This window comes from Podarcis bocagei (assembly GCF_964188305.1).
Source record: "Podarcis bocagei genome assembly, chromosome: 7".
NCBI classification, from domain to species: Eukaryota; Metazoa; Chordata; class Lepidosauria; order Squamata; family Lacertidae; genus Podarcis; species Podarcis bocagei.
In genome coordinates, this window is record NC_138132.1 from 6,910,435 (window position 1) to 6,934,633 (window position 24,199).

Here is a 24,199-nt window from a genome sequence, read left to right on the forward strand (position 1 = left end):
TTTGCGGTGTAGATATGCCCGTGATGCCAGTCGCCTGAGGGAGTGGCATGGAAGACGTTCAAGAGGGGTGTTTTCCTCCCAATGTCCTCTTCCCAATCAGGCGAGGCTAGGAAATTGGGGTGCAGAGGCTGGGTGGGCGGGGAGACAGCACTGGGGGATATTTCCGCCCCTCACCAAAACTATCTCTTTGTTGCGCTGCCCATGAGGACCAATTTCGGAGCGAATCCTACCCTGAGGTAAGAAGGGCGTCCCTGCCTCTCCAGAGGCCCAGCTCTTGGGTGGTCCTTCAGTCAGAGGAGGAGAAGGAGAGGCTGGGGCCTCCTGAGCATGCTCACATTAGAGTAAGGTGTTCCCCTCACATGTCACAGTGTGACGGCAGTGCCCTGTGGCCGGCTGTGTACCTAAGCTGACTTCATATATCTGAGTCTCTCCTCTAAGGCTCCGGTTCCAGGTGCCCTGGGACCTCAGGGGGTCATCTTGGGGTGGCACCATCTCAGGGGCCTGAAGAATGGGCCACAGTGCTCATGGCCCAAGTTGAGACCCGCTCCTTGGTCTCTGTGGGCTACCACCACCTCTCCCTTCTTCCTGTCCCACACCTAGTTGTGGCCTGGTTTCCATTGCCCTGTTAGAAGCCAACAGGTGTGACAGGGCCAGGGAAGGCCGGGCCTTAAGAATACAAGTGGAACGTGGGGCGTGGGGGTGAAGGGGATCTGCGTCTGGAGGCCTCCAAGACATGGGAAGAGATGTCTCTGGTTCCGCAGCACTTAATATCTCCCACGTGTCCCTCCCACCCAGGATTCAAGCCAAATTGGGCTTCTGAAGGAGCTGCTGGATCTGCAGAAAGACATGGTGGTGATGTTGCTGTCCCTTCTGGAAGGTAAGACCCCTTAGCCAGGGCTGGGGCAGCCAGTCAGGGCTCCATGACAGCTTCCCTGAGCAGACAAGGGTGTTTTCTGGCTCTACCTGGAGATGCTAGGAGTTTAACGTGGGATCCTGTGTGTGTGTGTGCCAAACTGCTACAACCCACTGAGATAAGTTGCACATATCTCAATCACCTTGAATCCACCTGAAAGTGCTTACATGAGTGCAACACCCACCTACTCATCACTTGTGTATCCACCCCCAACACACTTCTCATTCCCACGTCTAACCTTACTTTTTATGTGCCTACCCAGGGAATGTGGTGAATGGCACCATCGCTCGGCAGATGGTGGACATGTTGGTGGAATCTTCCAGTAACGTGGAGATGATTCTCAAGTTCTTCGACATGTTCTTGAAGCTGAAGGACATTGTAGCATCGGATGCCTTCCGAGACTACATCACGGACCCGCGGGGTCTCATCTCCAAGAAGGATTTCCAGAAAGCCATGGATAGCCAAAAGCAGTACACGCCGTCCGAGATCCAGTTCCTGCTCTCTTGCTCAGAGGCCGATGAGAACGAGATGATCGACTACGAGGAGTTTGCCGATCGATTCCAAGAGCCCGCCAAGGATATCGGCTTCAACATCGCCGTGCTGCTGACCAACCTCTCGGAGCACATGCCGCACGACAACCGCCTGAAGACCTTCCTGGAGTTGGCGGAATGCATCCTCAACTACTTCAGCCCCTACTTGGGCCGCATTGAGATCATGGGCGCCAGCAAGCGCATTGAGCGCATCTACTTTGAGATCAGTGAGACCAACAAGGCCCAGTGGGAGATGCCCCAGGTCAAGGAGTCCAAGCGGCAGTTCATCTTTGACGTGGTCAACGAGGGGGGCGAGTCGGAGAAGATGGAGCTCTTCATCAACTTCTGCGAGGACACCATCTTTGAGATGCAGATCGCAGCACAAATTTCAGAGGAGGAGGGCCAGGAGGAGGAAGAGGAGGAAGAGGAAGGAGAAGGGGCAGAAGGTGGGGAAGCTGAGAAGGTGTCAGCACCATCGGAGTCATCCTCGGTCTTCGGGGAGTTTTTGGACGGCGTGTTAAACTTCTTCCGCATGTTCACCTACCGCAACATCCGCCGGAAGCTCCGCAAGATCAAGCAGATGACGGTCAAGGAGATGGCCGTGGCTGTGGCCACCTTCATCTACACCATTCTGATGAGCATCCTCCTCTTCTTCTACAACATTTCCAAGGGCATCTTCCTCCTCATCTGGAACACGCTCTTCGGGGGCGGCCTGGTGGAGGAAGCCAAGAAGATCACAATGACGGAGCTGTTGGCCAGCATGCCCGACCCAACGCAGGACGAGGTGCATGGAGACGTGGCCCCTTCCGAGGAAGTCGAACAGGAGGCTGAGGAAGGGGAGGAAGCAGAGATAGTGGAGCCCGGCAAGGAGGACGTGCCTGCTGAAGGCGGGGAGGGCTTCGACATGAAGAAAGAGCATTTCCGATCCACAGCTCCTGATGCGCCTGGCGGGCTTGGCGATATGGGGGACACGACCCCAGTGGAGCCCCCTACGCCCGAAGGATCGCCCATCCTCAAGAGGAAACTGGGAGTACGTATAGGGCTTCAGGCGGTGCCTGAATAGTGGTGGGAATTCCTAGGGTCTCTCTAGGAGGAGATGAGGCTTAGGGGATGGGTAGGGCACAGAAGGTGGGGAGGTACGATGCCTGGAGGAACTGGATCCGTGAGTGATGTGATTTGGAGTCTAACACCACCGCCATATTAGCTACCCCGATCTAAAGTGAACCGAGGAGTAATGTCAGCAATTAAGTACAGTGGTACCTCGAGTAACAAACTCCTCAGGTTACAAAAGCTTCAGGTTACAGACTCTGCTAACCTGGAAGAGTTATCTCGAGTTGAGAACTTTGCCCCAGAATGAGAACAGAAATCGTGTGCCAGCAGTGCAGCAGCAGCAAGAGGCCCCATTTGCGAAAGCATGCCTCTAGTTAAGAACAGTTTCGGGTTAAGAACGGACCTCCGGAATGAATTAAATTCGTAACTAGAGGTACCACTGTATAGGAGACACACTGCAGGAAGATCATTATTTTTTAACATTTGTATACCGCTCTTCATCTGTAATCTCAGAGTGGTTTAAAACAAAGATTCAAAATGAAAACACCAAATACATTACAAAAACAAAACAAGCCAATAACACACACACACACACACACACACACACACACACACACACACCGGTTTCCCCCTTGCTTCACTGCCTTTCAAGAGAAAACCCACTCTTTAGTGATAAATCAGAACAACTGAATTGCTGTTTACTTCGATTGAGCACTAAAGAGCAGTTTTCCCTGGGAGAAGGCAGTGGGGCTAGTGAAAGTGTAGTTAAGCCCCATGTTTGGAGGAGAAATCCGAACAAGGTTGCACCTGAGAACTGAAACTCATCCATCCTTTGAAATTTGGACGTGCCTGAATTTTGAGATTCAGTTCTCCAACCCACTTTCATTATCGTGTGGGGATTTTAGCTCCGCGGTTCAGAGTTCTTTTGTTCTTTCTCCGGGTCTGGAGGGGATGAGAGGGCAGGCTGGGATTCAGGACTCCTGAGTTCCATCCACATTTCTTTGTTCAAACAAAAGGGGGTGTTTGAAATCACCTTGTATTATTTGTGTTTGGTATTGCTGTGCCTTAGCAGCTAGATGCTCTTGTGTGGCTAGTTCCTGCCCCCCTGAAGAAATAAGACACAGGACACAAGAATTCAGGTTAATGGGTCAAATTAGGCCACAACTTTATTGATTACAGGAATTGAGCAGTATTGGCTTAGGCATTGGTCCTAACTATTAACCAGAAGGGTTAATCACCAGAGGGCGGAGTCCTGTTGAGGCACGTCAACTAGGAGATCCCCCTGACGTCACCACATGGGGGCGTGCCGTGGGCCCACACCTCCTTAGGCTTAGGACAAGGCCACACCCCCCGGAATCCTTTACCAGACTACCCTTGCTTGGGGGAAGGTGATGGCGCTCCTTCCCCCCTTCATTTGCATAACAATAGGACAGTACCCCTACCAATGCCTAACCGCCAATACCGAAGAGTTGTGACGGTTTGCTACGAGGTAGGCGAAAACCAAATGGCTGGAGCCAATCTGCCATTTGGGAAAAATTCCTACCAGGCCCCTTGATGGCGACCAACCGAAGTTCATAGCAACGTCAGAGAACCTATCCTAAGAAAGGGGGTGGGATGGGCGGGGAGGACTGCACCTTTGGGGGGGGGAGTCAAACTGTTGAAGCGTTCCAGCACCACTGCAATTAATGGACCTGGCTAACTTAGCTCCATTACTTTCTTTTTTTCTTTTCTTTTTTTAAATAATTTTTATTAACCGGCCAATCAAATCAAATTAAATCACATCACATAAATTCCGAATTACAAAGCCGAATTTTAACTTTTGGGACCCATATTTCAAGATCCAAAGGGGGATTCTGATCATCTTGTTACTGCGTTAATGTCCAAATCAGTCCAAACAAAGTTCATAGTTCTATCCAGTCTTATCTTGCTGTTTCCACATCACATCTTGTTTATATATTTTCTTTCTTTCTATCCAGTCTTATCTTGCTGTTTCCACATCACATCTTGTTTATATATTTTCTCTTTCTATCCAGTCTTATCTTGCTGTTTCCACATCACATCTTGTTTATATATTTTCTTTCTTTCTATCCAGTCTTATCTTGCTGTTTCCACATCACATCTTGTTTATATATTTTATTATCTCTTCTGATAGTCTCCTTAAGCTGATAAACACCAATAATAATAATAATCCTGTGTGAATTCCATTCCTCAAATTGAGATGATTTCCATATATCATCGCCTTCATAGATAACATCGCTCTTTCCATCTCGCAAAACTGTCGCTCTTAAGTCCCTCTGAGGAGTTTCACCCACAATATATAAACAGGTCCATTACTTTCAATGGGTTTTCTCCAAGTAGGACTTAGCTGGAGATAGCCCTTGGTCCCTGCTGCTCACTGGCATGCAATAAACCCCCCTGCGTGCAGCTATGATGCCCACAAACTCGTTTTGCTCCCAGCCGCCTTGTGGCACCAACTCGCTCACCAACCCATCTTCTTGTGACTCTCTAGGTGGAAGGAGAGGAAGGGGAGGCAGAGCCGGAGAAGATTGAGGAGCCTCCCGTGGAACCAGAGAAAGCTGAGTGAGTGCCGTGCTTGGTGAAAGTGGATTGCACACTCTGGATTAAGCTGGGGCTTGCAGGGGAGAAAACCAGAGGGGTGGTGCTGGGGGCAGGATGTCCCTGAGAACCTTAGCCCTTTATGTTTACTTTTAAAAGCAGCCAGTTGCCATCCCTCAAGGTCTCAAAAATACGGAAACCAGCGCGGTGAACTCCAGATGTGGCTGCACTCCAGCTCCCATCATCCTTTGCTGCTGGCCATGTGGATGGGGCTGATGGGAGTTGAAGTACAACAACATTGAGGGGGGCGACGCATTGGCTTCCCATGGTGTGTGGCCCATTTCAGCTGGAGAGGGGTTCAAATACAGGGTTCAAATACAGGGTGGCAAAGGTGGTGTGTCTTTCAAGTTTTCTCTCCACCTCCCCCCTTGTCCATCCCAGTGCTGAAAATGGAGAGAAGGCAGCAAAGGAGGAGGAAGAAGAGAAGAAGGAGGAGGAGAAGGAAGAGGAGGAGGAGAAGCCCAAAAAGGAGGAGGAGCCACCAGCCAAGCAGAAGAAGAAGGTGGCCCAGAGGGACAAGAAGCAGGCAGAGGAAGGAGGCTCGGAGTTTTGGAACGAGCTGGAGATCCAGAGGACAAAGTTCCTGGTAAGGGAGATAACCAGAGACATTTGGGCTCCACGTTTCTGAATTATGCGTCATGTAGAGAAGGGGGGGGCGTTTTCCTCTCTGTGTCATAATGCTAAAACCCGGTGGGACCATCCATTGGAGCTGAACCATGGGAGACAGACAAAGGTAAAGGGACCCCTGACCATTAGGTCTAGTTGCGGACGACTGGGGTTGCGGTGCTCATCTCGCTTTATTGGCCGAGGGAGCCGGTGTACTGCTTCAAGTTCATGTGGCCAGCATGACTAAGCCGCTTCTGGCGAACCAGAGCAGCGCACGGAAATGCCGTTTACCTTCCCTCCGGAGCGGTACCTATTTACCTACTTGCACTTTGACGTGCTTTCGAACTGCTAGGTTGGCAGGAGCAGGGACCGAGCAACAGGAGCTCATCCCATCGCGGGGATTCGAACCACTGACCTTCTGATCAGCAAGTCCTAGGCTCTGTGGTTTAACCCACAGCGCCACAAAGGAGGCGGTTTTTCACCCACTGTAGAGTTGAACTATGGACTCTCCTCCCACAACCATATGGCAATGGCCATCAATGTTTTCAAAGGGCGGTTGGACCAATTAATGGAGACTGTCCGTGGTTGCTAGGCACAGGGATGTTCTTCTGCTTCCGCAGTCCGTCTGCTTCTGAATACCAGCTGCTTGGGGAGGTCTTTGTGGCCCTTTGGCCTGGTCCAGCAGGGCTTTCCCGATGTTCCTAAGGACATGCACCCCCACATTGTTCTTCTCCTCTTACCCACCCTCTCTGCAGAATTACCTGTCCAGGAATTTCTACAATCTCCGCTTCCTCGCCCTCTTCCTGGCCTTTGCTATCAACTTCATTTTGCTCTTCTATAAGGTAAGTAGGTCTGGAGATCTGCCAAGGGGCAGATGGGGCACCCTGGATTCAAGAGGAGAATCAGTCTGACAAGTTAATGCAGGCCAGAGGACGGATCCAGGCTGCAGTTTGGGAAGCGCACAAGTGGGAGAAAGCAGGTTGTGCGCAATGACATATTTGCCCCGCACTGTAGGTTTTTCATGCCATATTTTAAATAGTTGCAACCTTCCCCAAGGGTGTACGGTGCATAATAAATTTTAATAGCCACCACAACAGTAACAAATCATCCTGGGATCCAAAACAACTGGGCACAGCTTTTGGGAGGGCAAACGTTTGGAAACCAAGAACTCTTGCCAGGGTAGGGACCCTCAGACCTGCAGGGCAAATGTGCCCCCCATAGACCTCTCTCTCTCTGGTTTTGGCACGTTCCCCATCCCACACCCCTCTGGCCCTGCTTTGCACCCCAAGTGCTCCCCCCCCCGGCTGGATCGTGTCCTTGGACTCAGCTTGTGCCTCTTGCTTGCCTGGGTGCCTGTGCTGGTCCTGTGGGTTACCCGAGAGGCGAGGTCCAAGTCCGGTCCATGGTCAAAGGTGCAACGAGGAGGCAGTCCGTAGTAGCTAAAGCTGGGTGCAGGGCAGGGAGCCGGGTGAAGTCAGGAACAGGCTTGCAAGGAGGGAGCCAGGGCAGGTCAGGAGCTCAGGCAGGAAAGCAGGACAGGGTTCAGGCAGGAACTAGCAACCAACAATGCTGCTCCCGCAACCTGGGACTGGGGCTGGCCGGCTTTTATCTGCCCCGAGGCGTAGGGCGGCCCCGATCCTCTGGTGTCTCGCCTCTCCTGGCCTGGAGGCGAGCACTCCTCCTGCGGGAACTTAGTTCCCTCCGCCTCTCTGCCCTGAGCCTCTGCAGCTCAGGAGAGGCTGGAGGGTTACTGGACCCAGAGGCAACCTCAGCTTCCTCTGACGGGGCTGAGAGTGGAGCACCTGAAGGCAATGAGTCGTCCTCCATCACCTCAGGAGCCAGAGCAGGCTCAGCTGATGCCTGCACCTGAGGATCCAGCACAGGTGAGGACCCTTCAGGCTCATGCCCCATCCCCCGCTCAGCTGGTTCTGGAAGCGGGGAATCCTGTGCAGGCTGGGATCCCTCAGGTTCAGCACCCGGGTCCGAATCCCAGGCCATCACAGTGCCAGAGAGGGGCATTTGACAATGTGGGCAGAAACTAGCCTGTCACATGAAGGCAAAGCTCGCATCCTTTGCTCCACCAACTTTTGCCTCTGACCCTGCCCGCCACTGGAAGGTGGACCCAGAAGGGAACATGACCTTCAGGCTGAAGAAGGGTCCCCCAGCCCTGACCTGGTGGCTAAGCTGTAAGCCTGAGACCTTCCCGGCTCTAGGGTCGCAACTTTCCATCCCAACCTCCTCCTCCTCCTCTCTTGCCATTCCTAGGTTTCCGACACCCCTCCCGGCGAGGAGGAGTTTGAGGGCTCCGGGTTCGATGGGGATCTGGAGTCTGGCTCTGGCGGTGGCTCTGGCTTTGGTGGCGGGGACGACGACGGCGGGGATGGGAACGGCAACGGGGATGAGGACGATGAAGACAGCGTGGTCTACTTCTTCCTGGAGGAGAGCACGGGCTACATGCAGCCAGCCTTGCAGTTCCTGTCCATCTTCCACACGCTGGTGGCCTTCCTCTGCATCATCGGCTACAACTGCCTGAAGGTGCCGCTGGTCATCTTCAAGCGCGAGAAGGAGCTGGCGCGGAAGCTGGAGTTTGATGGCCTCTACATCACGGAGCAGCCGGAGGACGACGACATCAAGGGACAGTGGGACCGCCTGGTGCTCAATGCTCCGTGAGTCCATCTGTGGGGAGGGGAGGGGCTAAGCGGTGGCTCCTCCCCCTCTGGGCAACAGCCCCACCTCATAAAGGTTCAGAAAGAGGGGAGAGGGCTTCCCAGAGTGCAGCTGGGCTAAACCCTCCTCGGGGCAATAGGGCAAAACCAACTGGCAAGGAGGTTCAGGACAGGCCAGCACCGCTTGGCACAGTGCACCCGTCATTCAGCTCGGACACTGAGGTCCAGCTCCGAGGGCCTCCTGGCAGTTCCCTCCCTGCAAGAAGTAAGGTTACAGGGAACCAGGCAGAGGGCCTTCTTGGCAGTGGCACCCTGCCTGTGGAACGCCCTTCCGTCAAACGTCAAGGAAATACAGTGGTACCTCGGGTTAAGTACTTAATTTGTTCCGGAGGTCCGTTCTTAACCTGAAACTGTTCTTAACCCGAAGCACCACTTTAGCTAATGGGGCCTCCTGCTGCCGCCGCGCCACCGCTGCACAATTTCTGTTCTCATCCTGAAGCAAAGTTCTTAACCCGAGGTACTATTTCTGGGTTAGCGGAGTCTGTAACCTGAAGCGTATGTAACCTGAAGCGTATGTAACCCGAGGCACCACTGTAAACAACTATCTGACATTTAGAAGACATCTGAAGGCAGCCCTGTTTAGGGACGTTTTTAATGTTTGATGTTTTATTGTGCTTTTAATATTCTGTTGAGAGATGCCCAGAGTGGCTGAGGAAACCCAGCCAGATGGGCAGGGTATAAATAATAAATATTTATTAATTTATTTGCCATCACAAGATGCGGCGGTGGCCAAACAAGTTTGCAGAGGCGAAAAGGGGCCAGGCAAAAACTCATGGTGAGATATTGCCTGTTGATGGCTCTTATGCCACGGATAGCTAAAAGGAAGCCTCCTTGTTCGGAGAGGGCGCTGTGGATAAGTGCAGGGGAAGGCCAGCCCTTGCACCCAGGCTTGAGAGCTTCCTACTTGAGCTGGCCACTCACAGAAACAGAAAGCTGGGCTGAGTGGGCCAACGCAGCAGGTTGGAAGGCTGAGAGTCTTATACTAAACAGACATAATAAAAAAATTCCTTCCAGTAGCACCTTAAAGACCAACTAAGTTAGTTCTTGGTATGAGCTTTCGTGTGCATGATTCTGACGAGTGAGGAGGAAGGTCCAGAGTTGCTGGTTAAACAGTGGGGAGGGGGAGAAGATTGGCTGAGTGAAGAGGGTCAGGTGGAAGGGCTTTTGGGGAGAAGTGGGTTTTGCAGAGGGAGGGAGGGGGAGAGAAATGGCCCTGGCAGGTCAGGGAGCCTTCATCGGAGCAGGAGGAACGAATGGTATTCTTAATGGGTTTTGTCCCCCTCTTCTCTCCCCTTGCCAGGTCATTCCCAAGCAACTACTGGGACAAATTCATCAAGAGAAAGGTGAGATCTTCCACCATTGTCTAGACTAGGGAAGCAAAGGCCTCGGGCTCTCCTGATCTAAGGCAGGGGTGGTTAACAAGATGGAGAGCCCATCTTTTCTTAACCACATCCCTCCCTCCAACCCTCCAGGTGCTAAACAAATACGGTGACATCTACGGGCGAGAGAGAATTGCAGAACTACTGGGAATAGATCTGGCCAGTCTGGAAATCACAGCGCAGAACGAGAAAAAAACTGAGCCAGACACGTCTCTCATAACATGGTGAGGAGGATGGGCAGAGCTGGCAGTGGGGCAAAGGCGAAGCTGCTTGGGCCTATGCTTCCTAAGCGTGGGACAAGGGGAAGTGTGGACAGGCCCTTTGGGATGCACGTAGCAAAACAGAATGTATGAATTTACATGCACAGTTGCACAGAGCTTCCTCCTTATCCTCCCTTTCTCTTCTGCTAGGATTACCTCTATCGACATCAAGTACAAGGTCTGGAAATTCGGAGTGATCTTCACTGACAACGTGAGTGAGAAGATGCAGTTAGAGGGCTGGGGGGCGGGAGGTTCAACTGTTCAATATTTATGCCAATTGGTGCCACAGCCTGGCAAACAGTGGCTAAAGGGGAGGGATGCCATTCAGACCAGCACAATCCCCACTGTTAGCAGGGGGAGATGCGAGGGCTTCGCCTGCAAGGGGAATTCCCTATCTCTACATCTAAGACAGTTCAACATAATTCAGTGCCCAGAGAATCCTAAAGGTAAAGGGACCCCTGACCATTAGGTCCAGTCGTGCCGGACTCTGGGGTTGCGGCGCTCATCTTGCTTTATTGGCCGAGGGAACCGGCGTACAGCTTCCGGGTCATGTGGCCAGCATGACTAAGCCGCTTCTGGCGAACCAGAGCAGTGCATGGAAACGTTGTTTACCTTCCCACCAGAGTGGTACCTATTTATCTACTTGCACTGCTGTACTTTTGAACTGCTAGGTGGGCAGGAGCTGGGACCGAACAACGGGAGCTCACCCCGTTGCAGGGATTCGAACCGCCGACCTTCTGATCGGCAAGTCCTAGGCTCTGTGGTTTAACCCACAGCGCCACCCTCGTCCCATAGAGAATCATAGTTCTCCCCTAAAAAGACAGAAGCAGAGATTCTAGACCTCATACTTGCAATGAAAAGGCTGCATACGCCTCTCTATCCCGCCTGGGGCGGCGCGTGTGCCCTGTGCCCAGGGGCATGGCCAGCCACCCGCAGGGGCGGGGCAAGCCGGGGCAGGATGCTTGGCAGGGACTCTGAGGAGTTCCTGCCTCTTCCCACTCAGCCGCCCTACAGCTGGGGGGGAGGCGGCGGGCAGACCTTTTGAGGCAGCACGGAGCCTGCGGGCGCCCGAGCCCCTGTGTCACTCCCAGGAGAGACACGTGGTTCTGGTGCACTGCAGGCCCCGCGGTGAGTGCTGCCTGCCATTTTGTCACTCCCCTCAGTGGTGATACCCGGGGCGATGCACCCCCTTCCTCCGCCCCTGCGTCTACTGCCCGTTTCCTTCTGCAGAAACAAAAAGTGCCCAGATGTCTAAATTGCTTGAAAACCAGAATAACTGAATCAGAATAAAACTAATCTAGTTGACTCAGATACTGATGTTGTGGAGTTCTGAACGTGTATTTGGCTGGGCAGGATCGACCGTTTGTTTGTTTGTTTTATGATCCTTCATCCGAAGATCACAGAGCAGTTTACAATATAAAAACACAAAAATGCGTACCATTGTAATGAACCAAAACAATACCCCCCACCCTACCAAGTAAAGTCCTGGTCAGCGGTAGGTTTTCAGGTCGGAGATTAGCAAGTGAGGAGAACACAGGCCAAACCCCACCCCACCCTGAGTGGGGCATCCTTCCAAGCCCTATTCTTAGTGGATGGTACTCACCTGTGATCATCTTTTGCCTCGTGAACTGGCAGTAGAGTAGAAGTGGCTGGTGGGGTGGCCCGTGGGCTGGGAGCCATCTGATGCTGCAGCCCTGCATCTGCTAAGCTGAGAGGACGGCATCAAAACCTTCCACCCCTTTCTCCCAGCATGGGCGTCCCACTATGCCCTCGCTCTCCATCCTGCCTCTGTCTCAACCCATCCGTGTCTCTCCCCCCTGCAGTCCTTCCTGTACCTCTTCTGGTACATGGTGATGTCCGTTCTCGGCCACTACAACAACTTCTTCTTCGCCTCCCACCTCCTGGACATCGCCATGGGCGTCAAGACCCTAAGGACCATCCTCTCGTCTGTCACCCACAACGGCAAACAGGTAGCGGGGCTGTGGGGCGCTCACATCAAATGGGGGGGGGCCACCCTGGCTCATGGTATGCACCCCTCCCACCCCTTCGCCTTCCTCACTGTTTTTTATTTATATACTGTGCAATGCCAAAATTTGGGTTTCACATCTGGAAAAGCCGATTACACAACCATTAAGACTGAAAGTCATTCCCCACAGCTGCCTAAGTCTCCTCCTCACCAAGTTCCTTCCCTAGCAATCTGAGACTGCGCCTGTGTACCTGCCTTTGCTCCTCCCACTTCATGCCTCTCCTGGTTCTGGGAGACCGGGGGGAAGGGAGCTGGTTGCAGGAGGAGGAGAGGACCTCCTGGCTTCCTCACCAGCCCGACCCATCTCTGCTTCTTGCCCCTCCCTCCTCTCCAGCCTCCACTTCTACCTCTACTTCTGGACTGCTCTCTGCCACCGCCTCTTCCCGCTCACTAAGCCCTGTTACCTCTTCAGCTTCCGCCTCCCAGTCTGCTCCCTCTGACCACTCATCCTTGCCCCACCACCACTCCCCGGGCTCTGAGCCTTCTTCGCTTGGGGTGTCCCCCATCCGGTTCCTCCCACCACTCCTCTGTGTCCAACCAGTATGACATCTGGGAGACATCATTTGCTGCATGATCATGGACCTCCTCTCACACGTGTGACCTCTTTCTCCCCCAGCTTCTAATGACGGTGGGGCTCTTGGCCGTGGTCGTCTACCTCTACACCGTGGTCGCCTTCAACTTTTTCCGCAAGTTCTACAACAAGAGCGAGGACGAAGATGAGCCTGACATGAAATGTGACGACATGATGACGGTAAGACAAGGACAGAGGCTCCCCGTGCTTTTTTGGCTTTGTTCCCCCACCCCCCCAAAAAGGGGCTTAAATCTGTTGGAAAGTGGCTTTGCTTCCTACGGCGACCGCCCACATTCCCTGGGCTCTGCTATCACTTCTGGTCCAGCAGGTGCAACAGGCTGCTGATACAATAGGAGAACCATTTTGACTCCCAACAGATGCCGCCGACTTTTGCCTAAAGCCGGCGAAATTTGGGAGGGCAAGAATGTTCAGGGAAGCTCAAGTGGAGGGTGCAAAGAGCGTCTCAGTGTCCACACATCTCTTGTTGCAAGACCAGGGTGAACGTCAGACTGCCACTGTCCCCAAGTGGGGAGGGGCCAGTACTTAATGTTTAAGAAACAGATCCTGGGGGTTCAAGTCTTTCTGGAAATGCCAGATCGGGAGGGGGGCGGATTCATATGAGACGACTCCTCCATTAGTACCCAGCAGAGAGGAAAGTGTAAGATAGTTTTCCACGTTGCCAAGGTGACACGGTCAGAAATGCTGCCTCTTAGGGAACATTCTTTCATGTGTGGTGGACTTGTGAAAGGGTAAAAGAGTATTGGGAAATGATCCATAATGAATTGGGGGGGGGTGTTTAAAAGTACTTTCTCAAAAAAACCAGGGTCTTTTCTGTTGGGGATAATTCAAACTGAAACCCCCAGGTGTCAAAAAAAGGTTATTTATGTATGCCACTACTGCGGCCCATGTTCTGTTAGCCCCCAAATGGAAAACGAGCGAGGTCCTAACCAAAGAAGTGTGGCAGCTTAAGCTGACAGAATATGCGCAGCTTGCAGACTTAACATAGAGAACAAGAAGAACATAGGTTTAGAGAAGATTGGAAACCATTTATGAAATATATGGGAAATAACAGTGTACGGCTGAAAATGCTTTATTAAGATAAATTCAACCGTGTGAATAAGTTATGATGGATGTAATAATGGAGTGCTGAATGGTATGGTTTCTGTAAAATATGCAGGGATTTATGATATGCAAAATGAACCATGGAAAGAGAAGAAGAGTGTTTTAAGGATGTTTAAATGAGTGCTTTAAATTGTAAAACAGAAAATTTAATAAAAAATTATATGTGAAAGAAATGATGCTGAAGAAGCCTTGCGTATGCAACGCCCCCTGAGCTTCTCCCTCCCTCTTCCCTCCTCCCCTCCACAGTGTTACCTGTTTCACATGTACGTGGGGGTGCGTGCTGGCGGGGGCATCGGTGACGAGATCGAGGACCCGGCAGGTGACGAGTACGAGCTTTACCGCGTCATCTTCGACATCACCTTCTTCTTCTTTGTCATCGTCATCCTGCTGGCCATCATCCAAGGTAGGTCCCGTGCGGGTCATGGTTATTATGTCCCATGGGGGTGTGGGGCGGAGTCTGTGCCAGGGCTCCCAAACTCTGTCTTCCTACCTTTGTGACTTCCTGTCCACCAGGTTTGATCATTGACGCCTTTGGGGAGCTGAGAGACCAGCAGGAGCAGGTGAAGGAGGACATGGAGGTAAGCTGGTCTCCTCCTTCCTCTCCTCCATTCCCAGCCATAGGAGGGTGGGGGGCGAGCCAGTGACTTCAATCAGAAAGTTATCACAGAGAAGGTTGTCTATCAGGGAGGCTCCCTGGCCCGTGACCAGGTATTTTGTGGGACTGGGGAATCCATGCAAAACAGCCATGACATAAATAAATATACTTTACTTTAATTATATAAACTGCATATATCTCCAAAAGTAAAATGCCTTTTCTTTTTAGCAAAAGGTGAAAAGGAGGGTCCCCTGGGAGGGAACACAGACATGGTCAACTCTGGGGACTCCTGATGATCTTCACACTGCGGGAGGGAGGGATTTGATGCATGGAAACATAGAAGGACAGCTCAGCTGGTTAGAGCAGGGGTCAGCAAACTTTTTCAGCAGGGGGCCAGTCCAAAATCCCACAGACCTTGAGGGGGGCCGGACTATATTTTGAAAAATAATAATGAACGAATTCCTATGCACCACAAATAACCCAGAGATGCATTTTAAATAAAAGCACACATTCTGCTCATGTAAAAACACCAGGTAGGCCCCACAAATAACCCTTTAAATAAAAGGACGCATTTTACTCGTGTAAAAACACGCTGACCATCCATGGGCCATATTTAGAAGGCGACTGGGCTAGATCCAGCCCCTGGGCCTTAGTTCGCCTACCCATGGGTTAGAGCAGGGATGTCCAACAGGTGGATCGTGGTAGATCCCCGCAAGGTTTTGGTAGATTGTGGTCGATCTCTGGCTCCCTTTCCTTAGCGTGGCTAAAACTGACTCCTGCCCCGCCCCCTCGCCCCACCCTGTTGTATGATTTCTGGAAGGGAAGACAGAGCTGTGAGTGACTTTACCCCTTTGTCCCTTGCCTTTGTTCCCCAAAAATGAAACTTCCTCCCCCCAAAAAGCTTTTTTTTTAACTCCTAAAAAAATGGGGCTATTCTCCTCAAAAAAACTCAACAACTTTGAGCTGAACCCCCCAAAAACTGGGGTAGATCACTGCCAGTTTTTAATTCTGAAAGTAGATCACAGTCTCTTGAGAGCTGGCCACCCCGGGTTAGAGCATGGTGCTGATAGCACAAGGTCACAGGTTTGATCCCCATAAGGGACAGTTGCACATTCCTGGATTGCGGGGTGCTGGGCTACAGAATCCTCGTGATCCCTTCCAACTCTCGGATTCTGTGATTCTGTGGCTTCAGTTGGGGTTGGGGTTGGCTTGCCCCATAGTGGAGAGACAGGACCCTAGCTCCCTCTGAGCCCTCACTGTCATCTCACACTGTTGCTTCCATCCTGGCAGACCAAATGTTTCATCTGTGGAATCGGCAGCGACTATTTTGACACGACGCCACACGGCTTTGAGACCCACACGCTGGAGGAGCACAACTTGGCAAATTACATGTGAGCAGCTGGCTGGGGAAGCGGGGATGTTCAGGGGATTCCAACCAAACTGGAAGCGGGAGGGGAAATTCTCTTCAATGTTCACTGATTCATCCCACGTCCAGAACAGACATCGAGCTAGTTGTTGTTGCCTTCAATCCACATTGTGCAATCGGTTGCATTTCCCATGCCCTGTTTGTGTTGAGTATCCTACGCATTGCAATTAATGGGGTGGAATAACTGTGGAGAAAATATAAATCCCTGTGGACCCAGGTATGGGTGAACAGCTAAAAGAAATAGCTGGGGGCCTGGATTCAAAATGCAAGGAGCCCCAGGAGCAGAGTATTCAACTCACAAATATAAGCAGCACAGAGAAGTGGTAGGAATAGAAGTTGTTAGACCTTTCTTATCCCATTTGCAATGCTCCCCTCTTTCTATCCCTTTCACATGCAACAGACCACATACTGCTAAGTAAGTTTTAAATGCTTTACTTACAGATTCATAGGTCTGATACATGCAGCGTTCCATGCAGCCGCAAGAAGAAATGCAGGCAGAATATTCTTGGATAGCAAGCTCACGCACATCCTTTTTAATGGATTACATAATGCAGAGAGAGAGAGAGAGAGAGAGAGAGAGAGAGAGAGAGAGAGAGAGAGAGGAAGTAGAAAGGCTTCACTTCCTCCCTCTCTGGAAGTGAAGGGCTGTGACCTAGCTGATTCTATCTAGCGATACAATTCTACGGTCCTTTACCCCTTTATGCACAAACTAGCAGTCACGCATAGTTATCTTCCACAATTACAACACAATTTATTATTTCAGTTTCACAAATTACCTAATTTCACCACAAGCTAAATAACATAGTTTTTGGCAGAAGCAGTGGCGTAGCGTGGGGAGTGCAGGGGGGGGCAGCCGCACCGGGCACAACATCTAGGGGGGGCGCTCGCACTCGCAGCACTCTGCCCCCTGCTAAAATCCACGGGTTAGGGGGCGCAAATTACTTGCCTTGCCCCGGGTGCTGACAACCCATGCTACGCCACTGGGCAGAAGATAAACTGCAGTGGAAGTTTTGCTACAGCTGTGACAAGCACAGGTTGCAATGGAGAATGAAGCCTTCTTACCTCCCTAGTCAGAGCTCAGAAGCTGCAGTTCTGGTTCTCCTTGACAGGCATAATGTGATAAGCATGGGGGGCTGGGGGCTCTTTTAAAGGGAATTTTCACACATGCAGGTGTGTCTCATGGAATGCCCCGACCACACATACACACACACACAGAGAGAGAGAGAGAGAGAGAGAGAGAGAGAGAGAGAGAGAGAGAGAGAGAGAGAAAAGTTGTGCTTGAGATGGTACAGAAGCCACCTGCCACAGGTATTTCATATGTGCAACACATCCCTTGACGTTGCACCCATCAAGTGATGGCTACACCTGTGTGAACTTGCACATCGTGCGTGGGAAGAACCAGGAACATTTGTTTGGCAAGCAGAATGGGGACGGGTGTCACACCACCCAGCAGCTGCCCTTGCAAGGGGTGAGGGAAGCTGCAACTGGGAGCACAGGAAGCGTACTGGCAAATTATCCTCTCCCCCCCCCCAGCATCCCCTTCTCTATGCTGGTCAAGAAAAGTCTTGCATGCAAACAGCAAGCCTTATCAGCCATGAAGCAGCCTCTCCAAAAAGCTTTCCATTCCCCGGGTGCTGCAGCTGCAAGCGTGGCGAAGGGGCTGCCGATCTCTTAGCTGGGAGCCAGGATTTCCCCAACCTGCATTCCTGGCATGGAAGGACGGAGAGATTTGGGGGCTCTTTTCCTAGCACGGGACACGGGTGGCGCTGTGGGTTAAACCACAGAGCCTAGAACTTGCCGATCAAGAGGCCAGCGGTTCGAATCCCTGTGACTGGGTGAGCTCCCGTTGCTCAGTCCCAGCTTCTACCAACCTAGTAGTTCAAAAGCACTAAGATTTTGTCAAGGATGTACAACTTGCTGTTGAAATGGAATACTCAGGATGAAACGGTGAAATCCGCTATGATTAAATGGGCACAAGATGTTGGACATAATATTATGTTTGCTGACTGGGAACAGTTATGGACCACAGGTATGAAGTTTACGGCATGTAATGCCTTAAGAGAGAATATTATGAAAATGATATACAGGTGGTACATGACCCCAGTCAAGCTTGCAAAAATATACCATCTGCCCGATAACAAATGTTGGAAATGTAAAGAAACGGAAGGTACATTCTTTCACCTTTAGTGGACGTGCCCAAAAATTAAGGCTTTCTGGGAAATGATATATAATGAACTGAAAAAGGTATTTAAATATACCTTCCTGAAGAAACCAGAGGCCTTTCTCCTGGGCATTGTCGGCCAATGGGTGCCAAAGAAGGACAGAAGTTTTTTTATGTATGCTACAACAGCAGCAAGAATACTCATTGCAAAGTATTGGAAGACACAAGATTTACCCACTCTGGAAGAATGGCAGATGAAGGTGATCGACTACATGGAATTGGCAGAAATGACTGGCAGAATCCGAGACCAGGGAGAAGAGATAGTGAAAGAAGACTGGAAGAAATTTAAAGACTATTTACAGAAATATTGTAAAATTAATGAATGCTAGAAGGATGTTGGATAGAAACTAAGGGGTTTCCAGCTGTAATGCTTTAGGAGATACGAAAAAAAAGGTTTACAAATGGGTAAAAGCTTAATGGTAAGGATTTGCTGAACTAACAAATTGAAGTGGAATACAAAGAAGGGAGGTATGAGGAGGTCTGGGGAAATAAGTGTAAGGAAGATATGTTATGGAAAATTATTTGTTTTTTAACTGTTTTTATGTTGTATTTTGTTTCTTTTTATTTTTTATTTTCATTGTTATATTAAAAAAAACTTTAATAAATATCTTTTAAAAAAAAACACAAAAGCACGTCAAAGTGCAAGTAGGTAAATAGGTATCGTTGCGGCGGGAAGGTAAACGGCGTTTCCGTGCGCTGTTCTGGTTCGCCAGAAGTGGCTTAGTCATGCTGGCCACATGACCCGGAAGCTGTCCTCTGGCTCCTTTGGCCAGTAAAGCGAGATGAGTGCCACAACCCCACAGTCGGTCACGACTGGACCCAATGGTCAGGGGTCCCTTTACCTTTACCTTTCCTAGCACAGGACCTGCCTCTTCCCCAAAGCAATGGACTAAAGGCAGTCTTTCTCCAACCGGGATCCTCAGATATTGTTGGACTACAACTCCCATCATCCCTGGCTGCTGGTCCTGCCAGCTAGGGATGATGGGATTTGTAGTCCAGCTACATCTGGGGACCCAAGGTTGAGAAAAGGCTGGATGAAGGCCTCTGTAGCTCAGCCTCTGACCTCATTGCTTTCTGCCTCTCTTCCCTCTACAGGTTCTTCCTCATGTATCTCATCAACAAGGATGAAACGGAGCACACTGGCCAGGTGAGGGGGAAGCCCTAATCTTACCAAAAGTGGAGGCAGGGGAGAAGTGACAGGCACCTGTCACTTTAAGGAAGGGTCAGTGGGGGAACCCAGGCACTCTCTGTCTGGCCCATAGCTGTCAACCTTCCCTTTTTTTGTGGGAAATTCCCTTATTCCAGCGCCGCTTCCCGCTGCTATTACAGATTGTTAGATATCCTGTAGACTGTCCCCAGGACAGGTGAGGCTGCTGATGCCTTATTTTCGAGGCTGCTGATCCCTTATTTTCAAATCTGAAAGTTGACAGCTATGGTCTGGCCCTCAGCACACTATTTGGACCCTGAGTGTTTCTGCCTTGCTGGACTTTGTCCTTGAACTCTGACCATGCCTCTTACTTGCTCGACGGAGAACAGGGAGGAGTGTGAGCGTGCATAGAAAATAATAATAATAATAATAATAATAATAATAATAATAATAATAATTACTATTATTATTATTATTTATACCCCGCCCATCTGGCTGGGCTTCCCCAGCCACTCTGGGCAGCTTCCAAAAAAATATTAAAATACTGTAATACATCAAACATTAAAAGCTTCCCGAAACAGGGCTGCCTTCAGATGTCTTCTAAAAGTCTGGTAGTTGTTGTTCTCTTTGACATCTGGTGGGAGGGCGTTCCACAGGGAGGGTGCCACCACCGAGAAGGCCCTCTGCCTGGTTCCCTGTAACTTGGCTTCTTGCAGTGAGGGAACAGCCAGAAGGCCCTCAGCGCTGGATCTCAGTGTTTGGGCTGAACGATGGGGGTGGAGACGCTCCTTCAGGTATCCTGGGCCTTTGAGGCCGTTTAGGGCTTTCAAGGTCAGCACCAACACTTTGAATTGTGCTCGGAAACGTACTGGGAGCCAATGCAGGTCTCTCAGGACTGGTGTTATGTGGTCCTGGCAGCCACTCCCAGTCACCAGTCTAGCTGCCGCATTCTGGATTACTTGCAGTTTCCGGGTCACCTTCAAAGGTAGCCCCACGTAGAGCGCGTTACAGTAGTCCAAGCAGGAGATAACCAGAGCATGCACCACTCTGGCAAGGCAGTCCGCGGGCAGGTAGGGTCTCAGCCTGCGTACCAGATGGAGCTGGTAAACAGCCGCCCTGGACACAGAATTAACCTGCGCCTCCATGGACAGCTGTGAGTCCAAAATGACTTAACAATATTATTCTCCTTTAAATTTTTTCTTATCCGGATTAACTTCCCTCCACCCCTCTTCTGGCTTCACTGGGATGGACCCCTAGTGTTTTTGCCTTGCTGGACTTTGTCCTTGAACTCTGACCATGCCTCTTACTTGCTCGGCGGAGAACAGGGAGGAGTGTGAGCGTGCGTAGAAAACCGTGGTGTACGAGAGGCTAAGTTTTCCATTTGTCCCTCCTCTCACTTTTGCCCCTGCCCCACCCACTGTTGGCATTTAGCCTTCAGAAAGTTGCCCAGAAGGGAATGCGGGCCTCTCTGCAGTTCTGGCCCAGTGTGTGCTACACCCACCCACCCCCAAACACCTCCTGACTCATTCCTTAAGGCAGCTCACTCGCCTGTTCCAGAGGCAAAAGGTTTGGGATAGAGAACTGGTCGTTGGAGGCAAGATGGGGAAAGAGGGAGCAGAACTTTGTCCCCCCCCCCCCCAGCCTAGTCCCATGTCAGGGGCAGCACCAAGAAACCGTAAAGGCAGCTGCAGTAAGTATGGCGTGTTGAATTTTTCAGCTTTTCACATTCTGAAAATAAGGGGTGCTAAAAAGCTGTGACATGGCTTGGAAATTCAAAAGATAAGTTTGGTTAAATTAATATAATTTACTTTTGCATGGTAGGTTAAAAGTGTGCGAAATTGCGCAGAAATAATTAAAAATGATTGCCAAGTACTTGCATATTAATATTTATTATTTATTTATTTATTTAGCATTACCTGACATTTTTAGAAGGTAAAATCAAAATTCTTCGGTTTTTCCAAAACCAGTTTATGTGCTGCTTTTCAAACGTAGACTTTCCAAGCCAAAAATGGTCCGATTGCAAAAAAACCCGGCAGGTTTGAATTCCTCACACCCAGAAAGATATTTTTAAGACCTGAATAAATTTGCAAAAAATGGAAGTTTCACACCCTAAACCGCCCTACCGTTGCAGGCCACATGCATCTGAAGACGTCTTTCGAAACAGGAGCGGGAGGCGGGCAATAGTTTTCGAGCACAATTCAGAGTGTTGGTGCTGACCTTGAAAGCTCTAAACGGCCTCGGTCTAGTATACCTGAAGGAGCGTCTCCACCTTCATCGTTCAGCCCGGACGCTGAGGTCCAGCGCCGAGGGCCTTCTGGCGGTTCCCTCATTGCGAGAAGTGAGGTTACAGGGAACCAGACAGAGGGCCTTCTTGGTAGTGGCGCCTGCCCTGTGGAACGCCCTCCCATCAGATGTCAAGGAGATAAACAACTACCAGAGTTTTAGAAGACATCTGAAGGCAGCCCTGTTTAGGGAAGCTTTTAATGTTTAACAGACCACTGTACTTTAATACTTTGATAGAAGCCGCCCAGAGTGGCTGGGGAAACCCAGCCAGAGGGGTGGGGTATAAATCATTTATTATTATTATTATTATTATTATTATTATTATTATTATTATTATTATTATGCCCTCCTCCCCATTGGTTTTTGGGATGCTGCCCTTTCTCTTAGTCCATCTCAGCGGCCTCTTCCTCTGTTCCCACAGGAGTCCTACGTCTGGAAGATGTACCAGGAGCGGAGCTGGGACTTCTTCCCGGCCGGCGACTGTTTCCGCAAGCAATATGAAGACCAGCTTGGCTAAAGGCCCCCTTCCACGCCCTGTGCCCCGGAGGAGGCACCCACTCTGGGCCCACCCGTCTTCCCTCGCCCTCTTCCCCCCTGCCCGCGGCGAGGGGGAGGGAGGCAGCAGCGATGGTGCCTCAGAGTGGCGGGGGCACACCTGATCCGACCTTTTTCCTTTTCCAAAAGTGTTGTGCAAGAGCAAGGGTGGTGCGGGGGCTGCCTTGCCCGCCCCACCATCGCCTTTATATCCCCCCAACCCCCCCTTCCACAGCCAGGCCTGGCTCTCTCCAGACCCGGCGAGTATTTCTGCCCTTTGGAGAAAGAAAGCGATCCGCTGGCTCAGGGCTGCGCGTGCCGGCTTGCACCCGGGGCCGCCAAGAGTTCCGCACCCGGCCAGTAACTCTTCCCACCCATTTCCCGTCCCGTGGGGGGGTCCATGCAATACTTCCCTTCTAGGGTCAAAGGGCTCCCCCACTTTCAAGTGCCTTTTATGGACTCTTTCCCCAAGCCAAGAGGGGAGGGCCTTTTGGAGGGGGAGCCAAATGCTATTTTAGATTCATGAGGAGGAGAAGGAGAGTTATTTTGCTGCTGTCTGTCAGTTGTCTAGCAATCAGGCGGGGGCGCTGCAAGCTTGTGAGTGCAGGAGGGAGAGAGGGAGGTGTGGGCACCCTGTTCCAGGTTCCCAAACATGGGGGGAGTTGGGGTTGCCAGCAACGCAGCCCCCCCCCCCCCCGCTTCCGTGCCCCTTGCTGTGTTGCCCTCCCCTTAAATCTGTGTCTCATTTGTGGGGCTAGTGCTATTTATGGTTTGTGTGGTGCCTGGGCTCCTCTGTGCCAATGGAGCTGGGGGAGGCATCCTAGAAACTCTACCCCAGTGTGTGTGTGTTGTGTGTGAGAGGGCATTGGGGGGGGAGCCGGGGGGGCACCAGGATTTGATTGTGCATCACACTCCTTTCCTGGAAGCGGTGGCCCCTTTCCCCTCCTGCCCGGATCCATCCTGTTACCCTCCATGTCTACTGCCAGTGCCAAAACAAGCCAGGCCTGTTACTGGGGGGTGGGCGGGGGGGGGTGGCACTCTGTCCCCTCCCCCTCCCCTCACCAGGCCAGCTTGGTTCCCTGCCAATAAAACCATAGATTGCTGCAACTGGCTGACGAGTGCGTGTCTTCCTTGCGTGCAGCCAATGAAATGCCTTTCTAGCAACACCTGGTTTCTAACACCTGGGTTGCCAGGTCAGAAGCATCCCACGCCCTGAGATCTAGGGGGTAGCCCCTGATGCTGCCATGGGGTGAGGAGGCCCTAGAGGTAGAGCTGAATTTGGAGAGGGGGGTGGAGGAGGAAAGACACCCCCAAACTATGCTATAATTTGCAGCTGGCTCCTGCCCGTCTGAGGGACGCGGGTGGCGCTGTGGGTTAAACCGCAGAGTCTAGGACTTGCCGATCAGAAGGTCAGCGGTTCGAATCCCCGCGACGGGGTGAGCTCCCATTGCTCAGTCCCTGCTCCTGCCCACCTAGCAGTTCGAAAGCACATCATGGTGCAAGTAGATAAATAGGTACCACTCCAGCAGGAAGGTAAACGGCGTTTCCGTGCACTGCTCTGGTTCGCCAGAAGCGGCTTAGTCATGCTGGCTACATGACCCAGAAGCTGTACGCCGGCTCCCTCAGCCAATAAAGCGAGATGAGCGCCTCAATCCCAGAGTCGTCCACGACTGGACCTAACGGTCAGGGGTCCCTTTACCTTTACCCTTTACCTGCCCGTCTGACTCTTGCAAGCTGCATGCACAGTCTTCTTAATTATTATGTTGTTATTGGCACTCTCACCACCCTAGAGAGTCAAGTCCTCCGCCTGGAGAGGGTTAGGCAAACCTAGAGATTTCAGGTCAGACTTGAGGTCTGGCGACCCCAGGACGGACGGCCACAAACACACATGCAGCCTCTCTCTGTCTTTCCGAGCTGCACAAGGCTGGTGTCAGTTCCTGCTTCTCACTTCCCGACTGGCATTCCCAGTTCTTGATTTGGTTCAGAGGTGCAGCCTGAATCGGCCCTCAAATGGCAAAGCCTGTCACTGACCAGCCTGCATCCAGACTCCTTGCACCAGTCCTCCCAGTCCCTTTGCCCACCCTCAAACGGAAGGGCTCCCCGACATGGTTGGCTCATATTTCATGGTACTCCGGTGCTCCCCAGTTGTTTTCCTTGCACTGCGCCCGCTCCGAGAAAAGCAAAGAACGAAGGC

The 24,199-nt window shown here is 51.4% G+C and overlaps 1 protein-coding gene across 9 annotated transcripts in view; it reads left to right on the forward strand.

Annotated features, from left to right (window-relative positions):
* Window positions 1-23,112, forward strand: part of RYR1 (ryanodine receptor 1) — a 208,782-nt gene extending 185,670 nt beyond the window's left edge. For 5 of the 9 annotated variants that reach the window (XM_081200103.1, XM_081200104.1, XM_081200105.1 and 2 more), the window contains 16 exons: window positions 796-877; window positions 1,176-2,473; window positions 5,003-5,073; window positions 5,491-5,695; window positions 6,471-6,557; window positions 7,981-8,381; window positions 9,742-9,784; window positions 9,914-10,044; window positions 10,231-10,291; window positions 11,904-12,050; window positions 12,723-12,857; window positions 14,046-14,202; window positions 14,313-14,377; window positions 15,685-15,785; window positions 19,137-19,188; window positions 21,893-23,112. In XM_081200103.1, coding sequence (XP_081056229.1) covers window positions 796-877; window positions 1,176-2,473; window positions 5,003-5,073; window positions 5,491-5,695; window positions 6,471-6,557; window positions 7,981-8,381; window positions 9,742-9,784; window positions 9,914-10,044; window positions 10,231-10,291; window positions 11,904-12,050; window positions 12,723-12,857; window positions 14,046-14,202; window positions 14,313-14,377; window positions 15,685-15,785; window positions 19,137-19,188; window positions 21,893-21,988 — 3,132 coding nt within the window. In that variant the 3' untranslated portion in view covers window positions 21,989-23,112. Of the gene's footprint in view, window positions 1-206; window positions 237-795; window positions 878-1,175; window positions 2,474-5,002; window positions 5,074-5,490; window positions 5,696-6,470; window positions 6,558-7,980; window positions 8,382-9,741; window positions 9,785-9,913; window positions 10,045-10,230; window positions 10,292-11,903; window positions 12,051-12,722; window positions 12,858-14,045; window positions 14,203-14,312; window positions 14,378-15,684; window positions 15,786-19,136; window positions 19,189-21,892 lie in introns of all 9 variants that reach the window. The other 4 variants (XM_081200102.1, XM_081200099.1, XM_081200101.1 and 1 more) reach the window with 1 other exon arrangement.
* The last annotated feature ends 1,087 nt before the right edge of the window (window positions 23,113-24,199 follow it).